The sequence below is a fragment of the Acartia tonsa genome, chromosome 1 (genome assembly GCF_053477335.1).
Source record: "Acartia tonsa isolate MP-2025a chromosome 1, ASM5347733v1, whole genome shotgun sequence".
NCBI classification, from domain to species: domain Eukaryota; kingdom Metazoa; phylum Arthropoda; class Copepoda; order Calanoida; family Acartiidae; genus Acartia; species Acartia tonsa.
In genome coordinates, this window is record NC_137260.1 from 48,995,024 (window position 1) to 49,009,022 (window position 13,999).

At 30.8% G+C, this 13,999-nt stretch overlaps 1 protein-coding gene across 1 annotated transcript in view; it reads right to left on the reverse strand.

Moving 5' to 3' along the window:
- The window catches only part of LOC145322673 (uncharacterized), a 45,774-nt gene that overhangs the window by 3,902 nt on the left and 27,873 nt on the right, over positions 1–13,999 (reverse strand). The window contains exon 3 of the mRNA XM_080164870.1: positions 6,193–6,823. Within this exon, the coding sequence (XP_080020996.1) occupies positions 6,193–6,823 (631 nt within the window). The remainder of the gene's footprint in view (positions 1–6,192; positions 6,824–13,999) is intronic.

Sequence of the window (13,999 nt, forward strand, 5' to 3'; positions counted from 1 at the left end):
TTTTTTACCATACCTTTGTTGGAATCGCTTTTCTTCAACAAATGTAATGGTTTTAAAGAAGCTTCTATGTATAAAAATCCACCTTAAACTAATACTAATCTTTATTATCATGAAAACTGCTTAAATTATGCTTTATAAGATTTTTTTTGCAAAATTTTATGATATGTAAAATACTTCCTTCTTTTCTATATGAAAAAAGTGCAAAAATTAAGGATATGTAACACCTGCTATAAATTTGTAAAAAGACATTAGACCAAAAAAAATATTCGACATAAAACAGAATATACAAATATAAAAACTAGTCCAATATTAATAACACGTAATTAAAATAATTAGGTTAGGTAATATCAGAGACAAAAGTAAATGTTTCACAAATTCTTATCAATGATTTTAAGGTGGCAATCCATTGCCAAAACAAGGATGACAACATCCATAAAAGCGAAGCACTGAAACGGTAGGACAAACGGACATTACACTTGTATGGTATAGAGTCGAAGCAAAATTGTAAGTAAATTTGTTGAAAAAACTGCTTGAAGCAGGATAATGTTTATGGACATACTTACATTTTTGGACTTGATTATAGAGTTGCTTCGCTTATAATATTGTTCGTTGTTGTCCCAGGAATCAATATACCAAAAATCAGATCAAACGGATAATTAGAACACTTGAAAATTTGTTGTTAAAAAAGTAGAAAAATCAACATTTTTAAATTGGACGTACGGACATTCTGGTAATGATTATAGAGTTGCTACGCTTTCTAAATCGTGCCCAACTACTACAGGAATCATCATGCAAAGTTTGAAATCGATAGGACACTTCTAACATGCCTAAATTAACGAATAAAAGCTATCTATCTCGGACGGACGGACGGACGTACGGACGGACGTACGGACGGACGTACGGACGGACGTACGGACGGACGTACGGACGTACGGACCGACCCTAATTATAGAAAAGCATCGCTTTTAAAAATACTCTAAAAATCACTCTAATAACCAAGTGCAAAATATAAGAATTGATTGTCGGTGATTATTGGGTAGAGTTCCATATAGTTCTTCCGGCCGGCGGTTTCCCTCAAATAACCAAATAGAAACACCCCTTATTTTCAATAAATTTTAATTAGAGGGGTGGGTAGCAGTTTTTCGTATGTGGGGCATAAAACCCCCCCCCCCCCTTATTTCTAGTTCATTAAAAACATGGGGTGGAGGGAGAATTGCCTGATTCACAATTTGAGGAAAAGTAATGTTCTTTCTGTCCTAATTTATTGAAGACATTTATTAGCAATACACTTCTTTTCGTTTATTTTAATTATTTTTTCAGTCTTAAAATATCTTATGATGCCATATAATATTAAATGAGTATTGATAAAATGTTAAGAATTATAACAAATACCAACCAATCTAACCTAACTGTGAAACAATTTAATCAAGCCAATACATATGTATGAATGCATGTATGTTAAAAGTATGTAATCAGTTGATTAAAATCATGTGTTCTACATGCTGTAATAGCATATTAAGCCAATAGGCCAAGAGGTTACGGTGACATTAAAAGGTAAAGACTGTAAATGTTTCTACATTGATACGAAGATTTTCTCACAAATAAACATTTAGCTAAAAATTAATCATATTTATCGTTTTATAAACTTTTAAAAAAAGAAAATCAAAAAGGCAATATTAAGTAAAAGAATTCAAGCAACTACATTTTATAAAAAAATTCATGATTTGAAATTTTATTATAACAATTTTTTGTATATTATTTTTTCCTTGTAATGCTAAAAAAATTTGTATGGTAGAAACTTGGCTGTTTCTCTAATGTACACCCTCTTGAAGACGGCAGGGGGTGTGATCTTACAGATCTTACACCCCATGGTGGCCCACGATCCTAATGTGTTGGCCTGCATATGTAAATACTCCACAATCATGCATACTTGATCACTTAATCATGTATGCATTAAGTTCGTATTTATATCAATACTAAGTAATATCTAACTTAGTTGATTTTTTTTTTAGCAAAGATTTTAAATATTTTTTTTTATGAAAAAGAGAAATAAACTAAAAATTGTAAAATGTAATATACAAAAGAGTGACTTTAACAATTGGAAATAATCATTCTTGACTTAATGAGTGTAAAGTTAAATTTAAATTGTACACGTTAAAAATCTATTGAAGTATATAAAATCCTATGCATATTCATATAATTTAAAACATTATTCTCATTTTGCTTTTGGCTAACAAGTTTAGTCCAAGTTTTACCCACTTTCAAGCTTTTATAATAAGATTTGGTTCTCCAAAGTTTTCAACTATGTAGTCAGGATATGTTCTCACAATCTTGCCACAAAATATTACAATACTAGTATCTGTTTAAATTACTTTTTTAATACCTAGTGAAAACGCCACTAGAGACATCTAGGGGCATTTGCGGTGGGGGGCACCATAATAAATTTTGACTTTAAAAAGAAAAAGTTATAAACAATATTTTTGGTCATTTGGTACAAACAGAGAGACATCCTGCTACTTTTATGTAAGAATATTATTCTAAAATATTTTTTAGACTCTTTAGTTTAAAAATGTTTCAACGATTTATAAACTATTGCTACTAGTAATGGTTTATAAGAAGCAGTTCTATTGGTTGTAATGATGGAACACACATAGTAAAGTTAAAGGGATTGAATATTGGAAAACTATGTAGAGCCATGTAATTCCTCAAAGAGTCTGGAAAATTTGAATACCCCCCTTGTCCGACGGTCAAATTGTCGGTAGTGCAGTTTTGTAAGTGAGAGCGAAACAGCCACCTCTTATTATTTGAAATTTTGAACTATTTTGTGTGTTTTTTTAAGGTGCAAAAGTTTTTTATTTTTTCTAAAGATATATTTACTGTACGTAGGTATTCTGTCAGAACCTATTTAAAACAGTAAATTTTAAAAAGTATTCTTTATTTTGATATAGATCTGAACTAAATGGGATATTAATATGAAAGTTTAAACATCCCACTTGACTAATACTTTAGTCTGGGCTTTAGTCTCACATATTTTCATAAAATAGTCGTTTCAAATATTACATTATCATTAGTAAATTTTCTTTTATGAAAATCATATTACATCATTATAATAAAGTAATAGGATCACTATTTGTCTATATGTTTTTTTTGTACTGAAGTATCTGGCTAACCGCTGAACCGATTGGGTTCCGCTTCACAGTGTTTCTTATCATAGGTCTTGGGCAGGTCTACAACTATTTTGGGTAATGGATACCATCACCATTCCGAGAGAAATCGCAAAAAATGGCGTAGATGCTAGTATTATATAATGTTTTTGAAATAAGCATGGCATCCTTTCAGATATTTTAAATCTTCTTAATATTAGAAGATGATTATTTTTATTTTTGTTAAGAATATGTATATGACATTTTGTGTGTCTGTGTAAGTTTTTTAAGTGTAGATTTGTGTTTGTTTGTTTCTGTGCGTGAAATTTTTGTATGTAAGTGTACAATTCTGCCTGTCTGTGTAATTTAAAGTTTGTTTGTGTAAGTTAATATGCTTTTGTGTATAATTTGTGTTTCTGTGTATGATATTATGTGCGTAAGTTTATGCTTGTTTGTCTGTGTGTTTGTATGATATTGTCTGTACAAATGTAGAATCCCGTGATTCTGTGTATGTTATTGTGTGTGTGTAAGTGTATGATTGCTTGTCTGTGTAGAATTGTGTGTGTCAGTACATAATTGTGTGTGTTTGTGCAGAATTGTGTGTGTTTGTGCAGAATTGTGTGTGTTTGTGCAGAATTGTGTGTTTGTGTATGTCTGTATAGAATTGTGTGTGTGTCTGTGTAGTGTAGAATCATGTGTGTGTGTGCATGATTCTGTGTATGTGTGTGTGTGAGAAGTAGCCTCTGGCAAGGTGCTTGACGGATCATTATGTTCCAAGGTAAAGGTACAAACCAGGAACAGATGGTTACCAGTACAGGAGTTCATTATCAAAGGTTTGGAAATTAGCATGCTTTTCTTAATCTTATGCATATGCATGTTAGAAAAATTTTAGAATTTTTTTTTATTTCTTACACTTTTAGAGCAAAACTTCAACAAATCACTTAAAAATACTCTCCTTGATTTAGATATATTGGCAATAATGTTCACCTAAGGGAGATTTTTAAGTAGCGCAGCTACTTTATGATTAAAATATTCGTCCGCCTGTTCACCTGTTAAAAATATAATGGATGAATCGCGAATTTCGTGGCCGCTATTTAAGATAGACGGCTAAGTATGTAATTCAAGTCAAGCCATGATTTTTTTACTCTGCTACTTATGAATGTCATAACAATTCGTAAAAGTTAAAGAATCAGATTGTACTCTTAAACCACTAAGCTAGGACATTAAAATTACTCATACTTAATATTTGCAATTTGTGTCAGAATCTTTTTCGTGATTTAGGATATTTTTACCTACTATTTCTTTTTCATGATTAACTTAAGAAATACAAAATTCTAAAAAGTTATGAAGTTGAAAACAGAAAGTACAAATCAATTTTAAATCAAATTGTTTGGACAGCCAATCATAAATTGTAGAAATAATAGAATCCAAACAGATTGATATCTTATCGTAAAGTTCAATAAAAAATGAGTTACAACACAAAAAGGAAAAAAAGATACAGTACACAGAAAAAAAGATATAAAACAATTGTAATCGAATTAAATCATGTAGTATATTATGAAAGCCAACGTTTATCTTTAATGCGACACTAGAAATTACAAAAAGGAGTTATTTTTTTATATTCTAAAATAGAATGATATAATACTTTTTCTACAGGAAAGGTCAACATACCTACAGCAAAACTGTAGGAAAAAGTTATATACAATACATAACTTGTATGGAAAAACGTGGGCTATTGTTTTCAGATTTTATGTTCATGTGTGAGTTACAACTGCAACGTTTAAAAATAACTGTTTCATATTTTTCTTTATTTTTATCATTTGTCATTTTTGCTAATGTCTGAAGCGAAGCTATTCTTTGTTTTTTCTTGAAAACTATATAACACAAATATCACGCGTAGCATCTCTATAAACATGACTAGGGTACATTTTAAAATCAATAAACCTAGAAATTTTAAATTGATGAAATATTTTTTTAAAAGTAAATAATTCTGGTTTATATGTTATCATCCTTGATAATTAAAAAAATATCTAATTTAGAAGTTATAAAACTTTAGGAAAGTATAAGAAAGAAACCTATAAAATAAATTCAACCAGTAAAAAAGCTAAAGTTAAAACTTGTAAACATTGAATTATTCCAAACAGCATCCAAAAATCTGAATACAATGGGCCAGGGGGGGGAAGTCGTTACAAAAATAAATATAGAAAAAACGGGGGTATTAAATGCTTGGGGAACAGGTGACTAAAAGAGGTGGACAGAAAAGAAAAGGGTAGTTTGTTTTTAGTTAGTAAAAAATGGCTGTAAAATGTGGGTAAAAAATGCGGCTGGTTATAAAGCTTTCTGCCGTTTTTTTGCCACTAAGTAGTTGCTAATATACATACATTTAGGTTTATGTAGGCTTTATATTTAACATATAAAATACCAACATGTCTTAATGGGTACCTTTTTACAGGCTTTGATTTTCTACAATTTGGGCCTCAACGTGAACTTATCACTTCTTATACCTTAAAGGATGTTTTTTGAGAAATCAAACTTAAATAAAAATCTTCTTTGATTCTAGTACAAATTCAGACTGTCAATTGTTAATCTATTAGTTTTACTTTTATGTAAGCTAACATGCTTATTTTCTTAATAACTTATTAAGAGGTTTTACAAAGACAACAATTATCTATCTTTATGTTACAGAATATTTTTTAACATGATATGATTGAGAAAAAACATTTATTAATAATTAAAATAATAAATACTTTTAGTAAAATAGTTCAAAAGTTTAATCTATTTTTCACAATATGTGATTAAATCTCTTACACTCTTTTTATTTTGTATTGTTTCAAATTTTATATAATATTTAAGCTTTAGAAGTGTTAGATAAAGTAAACGTTATTTTATTGACTTCATTATTTTTTCAAAGCAGTTAAAAATATGATAAAATAATAAATAGATTCTAAAAGTTAGGGTAGTGTATGCATATTTATAATGTGCTTACTTATTTTTATTAGGCAGGTTTTAGGCAATTTTACCAAAAAATCTTCCTTTCAACAAATTTTACCTGGTAGCTGCGAAGCTTCAAAGTTGAATCTGTCCTGAGCTGCCGCGGCAGCCTGCAGCTGGTATCCAGCATAATCCAACGGCCGGCCCTGGCCGTCCAGTGGCGACACATCTGGCGTGGGCAGGGCATACCGTACCGAGCTGCCGTCAATTAGCCCCGAATGGCTGCTGGCGCCCAGTGGCGACGGCTGCATGTGCCCTCCGCCTGGGTGAAACACCGCCTCTGATGTGCAGGAGGACGGTGAGGATTCTGGCGTGGGAATGGTAAAGCCTCGGCCGCCGCCGTGTGCGGACAATGAGGATGGGTGGCTGTTGTGAGATGAGGGCGGCCCGCCATCCGTATCGTACAACGGCGGTGTTATATTGGAGGTGTAGGAGAGGGAATCACATTTAGTGTCAAGTTTATCCAAATCTAAATCTTTTTCGGACGACACTGAGCTGCCGCCTCCGCCGGAGCAAAGACCGCCGCTGCCTCCAGCATTGCTGTTGTGGTTGAGGCTGTTGTTATTGTTGTTGTTGCTCTGGTTGGTGGATGTTCCTGTTTTACCGGCGGCTGCACCAGCGGTTCCGCTGCCCTGCTGTTGGCCATCCCTCTTCTTGCGGCGTGGTCGGTACTTGTAGTTAGGATAGTCCTAAAATAATAAATATATAAGAATTATAAATCAAACATAACTCACTGAATAACCGTTTAGAGCATAAAATGATAGTTTTCCCTAAAACAAATTCAGTATTGACAAATATTGTTTGTTGGGAAACGAACCTTTGAACTTAAATGTGTGACTTATGCTTTATGAATGACATGGTTTCATGTTTGGACACTTTTCTTTTGCACAATTTTTCCGTTTTTTTGCCAACTAATTTGTACAAATTGCGAAAAAGGAAAAATTAGGCATTAAAACATGTATTTGAATTTTAAAAAGCAGCCCAATGTAACGATTTCTTCTTTGATCGTGCAAACAGACATTGATCTACTTTGAATTATTTAGTTAATAAGAAAACTATGACTTTTTAGTTGGCAAAAATAAAGTTATTTGTTGCATGAGTTTAGAGTAGCCTGCCATGGCAAAATATTCCCATAAGGCTGTCATACATTTGGACATACACGACACACACACTCATACACTCACACACACATTTATATATTTCAAGGTTTAACTTTTAACACACAATTTTATATGTTAATATTTTTGAGAAAAAATATGAATTATGCATAGAAACATGAAAAATGAAAAACAGAGTAGTTGGGTTTTCTGTTGTTTATCTGTCTGTTAAATAGTATGAACTACGATATGACAAAAAAGCTTCGCTTTCATTTGAGATATTTTTGAGGTTAAAAATATAACAACGTTTTTGTAAAAGGCTAAGAAATGTAGACAGATAGGATAAATACCCCTGGGGCAATTACCCCCTCGCAAAAACCCCCCACAGCCTACCAAATTATTAACCCCGCCGCAACCTAACTACCTAAATTGGTCCATTCTTAACGTGGAGGTTTAATTACTGGTAATTATTTTGTGGCCAGAAAGTTAATATAATCACCTATTATTTCAACATTTTTTCTACACTTCTTTAATAATTTAAATTGCAAAGTTGTTTAATTTATTATAGCATAAAAATGTTTTATCTGTTCTTTATTTTGCATTTTTTTGGTAACATAATAAAAGTTAAGAATAAACTATAGATTTTAGATATTTGTTTTGGATTATTTTGTTTTTAATAAATCCTTCCTTATCTTTAAATCCGCGACTCTAAAAAAATTGTTCCTTTTTTTTGTAAAAAGGCCCCCCTCCCTATCCCTCCTGTAAGGTTATTGGATTATACAAAACAATTGATAATTTATTATTTAATAGATTTTTGAGAAGTGTTTCCAACAATTTCTTATTCGCAATGTAAGACTTTATTTCAATGAACAGCTGTTGTTTTGGAGATTTCAATATCTAATAGAAATTGCATTTTGATATGTAGATATTTGAGCATTATATTTTTGTAGATAGAAGTAAAAGACGAAAAAAAACAATGTGAGTATAGTTATTTATCTTTGCATTAAAGAGTATTTTCTGTGAAAATTCGACCCCTCGGGGATAACAAAACTGGTTTTAATCTTTTTCTCTAATATTCGTGGAAAAATATATGTAATGCTTTACATGGTTTTTCAGTATGGCTGCAAACCGGTTCTAATTCATCGGATATCAATCGGTTTCGATGCCATGCTAGATAATAATTTTTAAAAAATTTATTATCTATTATAATATTATTTTGTCATAAATGTTAAAATGAGAGTAAAATTTATTGTTTACTTTTCATTATTCAAAACCTAGAATAACGTTTAGCATAAGAGGATATGAAAAGGATAAAAATAGGGTTCAGAATATGTAAAAATAACAAGAAAATTTAAATTCTAGATCAACCAAATTTTAAAACTGCATTGAAATTCTGGAAGAGTATAGATCGAAATATAATTTTTTTGTTGCAGTACGGGAGGGGACATTGGACTGTTTTTTACACTACTCCCCAAAGTTTTAAAATAACTTTTTCTTATTAATTGCCTAAAAAATTTGGGAACCTTTACTGAATTTTAATTGTTTAGTTTAAAACTAGTACAGTCTAAACGTTTCAACCACTAATTGTATACTTCAGAAGGGATAATTTTGTATAAATTCCATGGGGATGTATAATAATTTGTCGGCCATTGTATTATCCCTTTAGATCCCTTATAATATGTTTGGGACAGTTAAAAATGCGTAGTAATGTGCTAGTAACAGAAATGCTTCGCACTGAAAAGCTTTTTGGCCTAGGTCATGTAAAAGTTGGATCTTGGCTGACAAAAATCAAGATAAATGGTATTGGCATTTTCCTTCTCGCCAGTGTGGCTCTTTAGCAAGAAGCGGGGCTGCTCTATAATTTGTATGTAATTCATGGCTCTTTATTTCTGAGCGAGGCTGCTCTATTTTTTTTTTATTTTTTTTATTTTTAGCAATTGATAGGTGATTGGTGGCTCTTGTTTCCCAAGCAAAACTGCTCTACGATTTAGTTACGTCATAAAGATCCATAACTTATCTAAAGCTTATTATAACAGTTATAGAGCGTTAATAGTCATTAAGAATGAAAAAAAATATTATGGTTATCTCCATCAATTTTGAGGCCAAAAAAATTATATTAAACCTAAATAGACTTAATATATAAAATGTAAATTAAGCTCATTATAAATAAGATGAAATTTAATGAGAAAAGTGATGAATTTCTTGATAAGCCGAGAAAAAAATAGTTTATATTCATGGGTATGAGGATAAACATTTGGACAATGGAATATAACTTTTCTTTCTTAAACTTGGAGAAGCTTTTTATAGTGCCTATAAAAACTGAAGTCATATTTGCCTATTATTGGTCAATTAAAATATATTCTGGCCTGCCATTGGCTATTTAGTCTGTGTATTGCATGACGTCATTTTTATAGACACTATAAAAAGCTTCTGTTTTGGAACTTTCTATGAAGAATAAAATTATTAGAAGGAAGATTAGGAAGATGATTAATTCATTATCTATCCTACACGTTAAAAGTTAACGAAAATCTTTTAATAACTTCTAACAGAAGTTAAACAAGGATGACAACAACATAGGAATCGATACAGAGTATTTTTCCTTTTTCTTCGTGAAATTATATTCTGATTTTTATGTGTCTATACATAATGTATTTTATATCAGAAGAGAAATTTACATATTTTTATTCAAAGTAAATTATGGAATAGCTTTTCTTCTAGCAAAAGAGAGAAATTGAGGGGAAAAAAGAGAAAACTAAAAAGTCTGGATGAGCCTCTTTAATCTTGATAATCAAATCTCAGACACAAATTTTAATTAGGAAAAAGGACTTCATTTTCTCTTTCCCAAGAAAGGTTCACACTTTTTCTTTACACATCATTACATCTTTATTATTTCATATGCCAGGCTTTTAAAGGCGTAGCTACTACATAATAAACTAGCGTCTACGCCCCTAGAGGCCATTTTTGGAGAAAATCATGTTTTAAATGGGTGATTTAAATTAAGATAATGGTGGTACCCTCCATTAAAATAGTTGTAAACCTTCCCTGGACCTATAAGAAGCTACATTGTAAAAGAGAACCATATCGGTTAAGCGGTAAATGAGATTCTTAGATATAGACAAACAGACTCACAGATAGACATAGACTTAATGATAATAATAATGTCGAAATCCATAATAGAATAGATACAATACCCCTAAAGAACATTTCTTTAGCTTTAATGGCTTAAAAAAACTTGGGTTTGACAGTTTTACTAGTTTTAGATAGATTTGGATTTTATGTTTATTTCATTTTTCATGACCCGGGTTTGATAACTGAATTTTTCTCAAAAACTTTACTAAAAGATAAAAAAAATTCCTTTCCTTTTTTTCCATTATTCTTAGAATTCGTTAAGATTTCCCCAAAAGCAAAAGTTTGTAAAACCTCCATTATTTTCCTTTACCAAAAAAAAATAAAGTTTATTTGATTTTTAGAATCATTAACTTCATAATAGAAAGCTATGATAACTAAGAAATATATAATGTACAGTGTACACACCAGTTTTAATTTGCATAGATTCTATCTTTCCTAATAATATCATTAGAAAATCAAATTTGAAACCTGACAAAGCTTTCTTTAGCATTTACTGTGGACTTTTTTGTTGGTGTGTGTTTTAAATTTTGTCGGCGCCTTTTTGGTATCTACCAATTCTTGACCTGCGCAAAAAGTTGCAAAATAATTTTTTGATTATTTAGCTATACATTTTTTTGACATAGATAACATTATCACAATTGGTTTATTGTTTTGGAAGCAGAAGATTGTTGGCAAATCATTCTTTGAAGAAGCTTTTTTTTGTTGAAAAATATTGCTTTGTGAAACCCACACCTCTCAGCTAAAACCATTTAACATTCTTAACCCGGTCTTCTCTCTCTCCCCCTCCCTCCAATGTCTCCAAAAGCGGTGACAAAGGATTTGATAGTATCTAATAGAAGCCCACGGATTGACAGCTCCCATATACTACAAGGGGTGCTGCTACAAATTTAATTAAACAATTTAAAATCGCAGATACCAAAAAATATAATGAGAAGAAAATCCTGAAAACCCCAAATCAAACATTCTACTTAAAATTTATTGGTTATTTTCATTGGTTTTAATGTAAATGGTTTTAAAAACTTGATAATACAAGTGCCTCTAGAGATACAGATAACATCAAATATTTAACATCAAAAGTTAACTTTTTCAATAAAGTGTGAGAAATTTTTTGATAAACTATTTTACTTCAAGCAGACAGACAGATAAGCAATCCTTGTTTTTTTTTAAAGAGATGCTAAGCAGTGATGCTTTGATATCTATACACACAAAAACAAAACCGAAAATTCATAGACAATAAATCACACCACTTTAACCTGCACACACACACTCACACACACACACAATTTGGTGAGAAAGGTTTTTTGCTAGTCTATAACATAAACTCACACACACACACACACACACACACACACACACACACACACATACACACACATACACTGAAATTGAAAAATCACACACTTAAAATGCGAAGAAATTTGAGGAAAAGGTGTTTTCATTTTAAAGTATTTTTTACTTTTCTATTCAACTGCAATAATTCAACTTTATTTCAAAAATTAAAAAGGTATAAGAAATGCTTTATTTTGTGCTATGTTATTATTTTTTTATAATTAACGAAGGAACACTAAAAAAAGGTTGGAGGGTCAAAGATGAAAAGAAAGAAAGATAAAAATTTACCAACAAGACTTTTTTCAAAGTTTTGTACATCTGTAATATTTACATTTAAATCAATCATCTTATGATATAAAGTAGTAAGGTTTTTTCTCCGTAGCTTAACTACTAAACCGATTGAGTTATTTATTTAAGGGAAGATTTACACCGGTTTTAAGATGGAATTAGGCTATTTTTGTTTCATATTTAAGTTTTTCGATGGTTTTAGGCTATTTTTATGCTCTTCCAAACCCCTTCGAATACAGAATCCCTAGATGCTGGGGAGGCATCCTCAAATATGAACATAATTAGCAGTATCACATATAAAAAACATATAAGCATAAAAAAACTGTGTGTTATTGATTTTCTTTAGAAATTACAAAGAAAAATACCATAAAAACTGTTCAGGACATCTGCTGTACAATTTTGGAAGTTAATCTGAGCGATCAGAAGTTCATGATAAATGTGAGATGACATTAAAAATTGTAACTCATGCGCAAAAACTATCCAAATATAATATGGTGATCACTTAATCATTCTAATCCTAAATCAATTTGATCACATTGTATATTTAATCTTTAGAAAAAGAACAATAATGTACATAAGTTGCGCCGCATACTTTTAAATACAAAACATGCAACGATAATCAATCATATACGTGTATTTTGACAAATATACACATACATTTTTCGAATATAAAGAAACATACAAATCGGCTAAAGGGCAAAGAAATCAAAGATTTCATGATTGTAAGAAACTACATGCAAAAATTAAGAAATCAATCTCACGTAGCAGCAAATCTCTATTTTATTAACACACTTAAATAGACGAACGTATAGGCATACACTTGATAAATAGTAGCTGCGCTAATAAAAAGTTATTTCAACAAAAAGCATGAAATACTGTAGAACAATAAAATCAAAGCATATACTGAATAAAAGATTTTATTTCTATATAATATTTCAAAGCTATTAAAACTCTTGAATTTAAACCTAACTTTATTATCTAAATTATTAAATCACATAACATTTAGAAATAAGTTTCTTGGTAAAATAAAATACACTCTAGCCCCGCTACTTTTGAAGAAAATCGTTCTTTAGTTGATGTAAATGAGTTTCTATTCTTTTATCTAAAAATCCGCCAAGTAAAGCCCAGAAGCTGAAATTAAGCCATTAAAAAAGTTGCTACAAAGTTTATGTCCCCATAAAATAAAAATATGAAACCAAGAAAGTAAAACGAATGTATGTCATGTTAAACAACCAAAAAACCACCAAGAAGTTAAGGGTGTGCGTAGAAGAAAGCCAATCTCAAATCTGTGCTAAAAGTCCATCCAAAAAAGGAACTTTTAATATTTTGGTTTCAATTATGCGTCTAAATAGTTTTAGCTTTGTTTAAAAAATTGAGTATGTAAACTTGTAAAAGAAGCTTTAGTAGAAAATAAAGACTACAATATCAACGAAATCTTTAATTCATTTCTAAGCATTTCATAGTAAAACTTATTTTCTTCAAGGGCTATTTCTCCTGTCTAATATCCAATATATGGTGTTTAAAACTTTATTTGTTGAAAGCCAAGAACATCCTAAATGTTATCTAGTGTGTAAACTGATCTAACATAACTTTAGTACCCCGGGTTTATGGCCTTATTATAAACAACAACACTGCTTTGTTTATTTACTTGTTACCATAAGGGACAATAGCGAATACACCCACTAGAAGCCTCTAGGGGCACTTAAAGTTGGAGGGGGAAAATCGACCAGCCCTCTCTCCAATTTTAATTTGTTTGTTTTTTAATTGTTTGGTGGAGGGTCATTACATTTGTAAGGTTGGAGAATCGAGATACCCTCCCCCTAAATAGTAAAAAACCTTCCCTGGACCTATAAGAAGATTCAATGTAAAGGAGAACCAAAGGAGATCCTTCGCTACAAACAAAAAAGCTTATTACTTTAAATAATAGGATGGGCTTTTTGTTTTCTTAATACAGGGATGTGGCACCTGATGTAAGACCTTCCTCGGATTTTTTCAACTGACAATAATAGTTATTTTAGACAT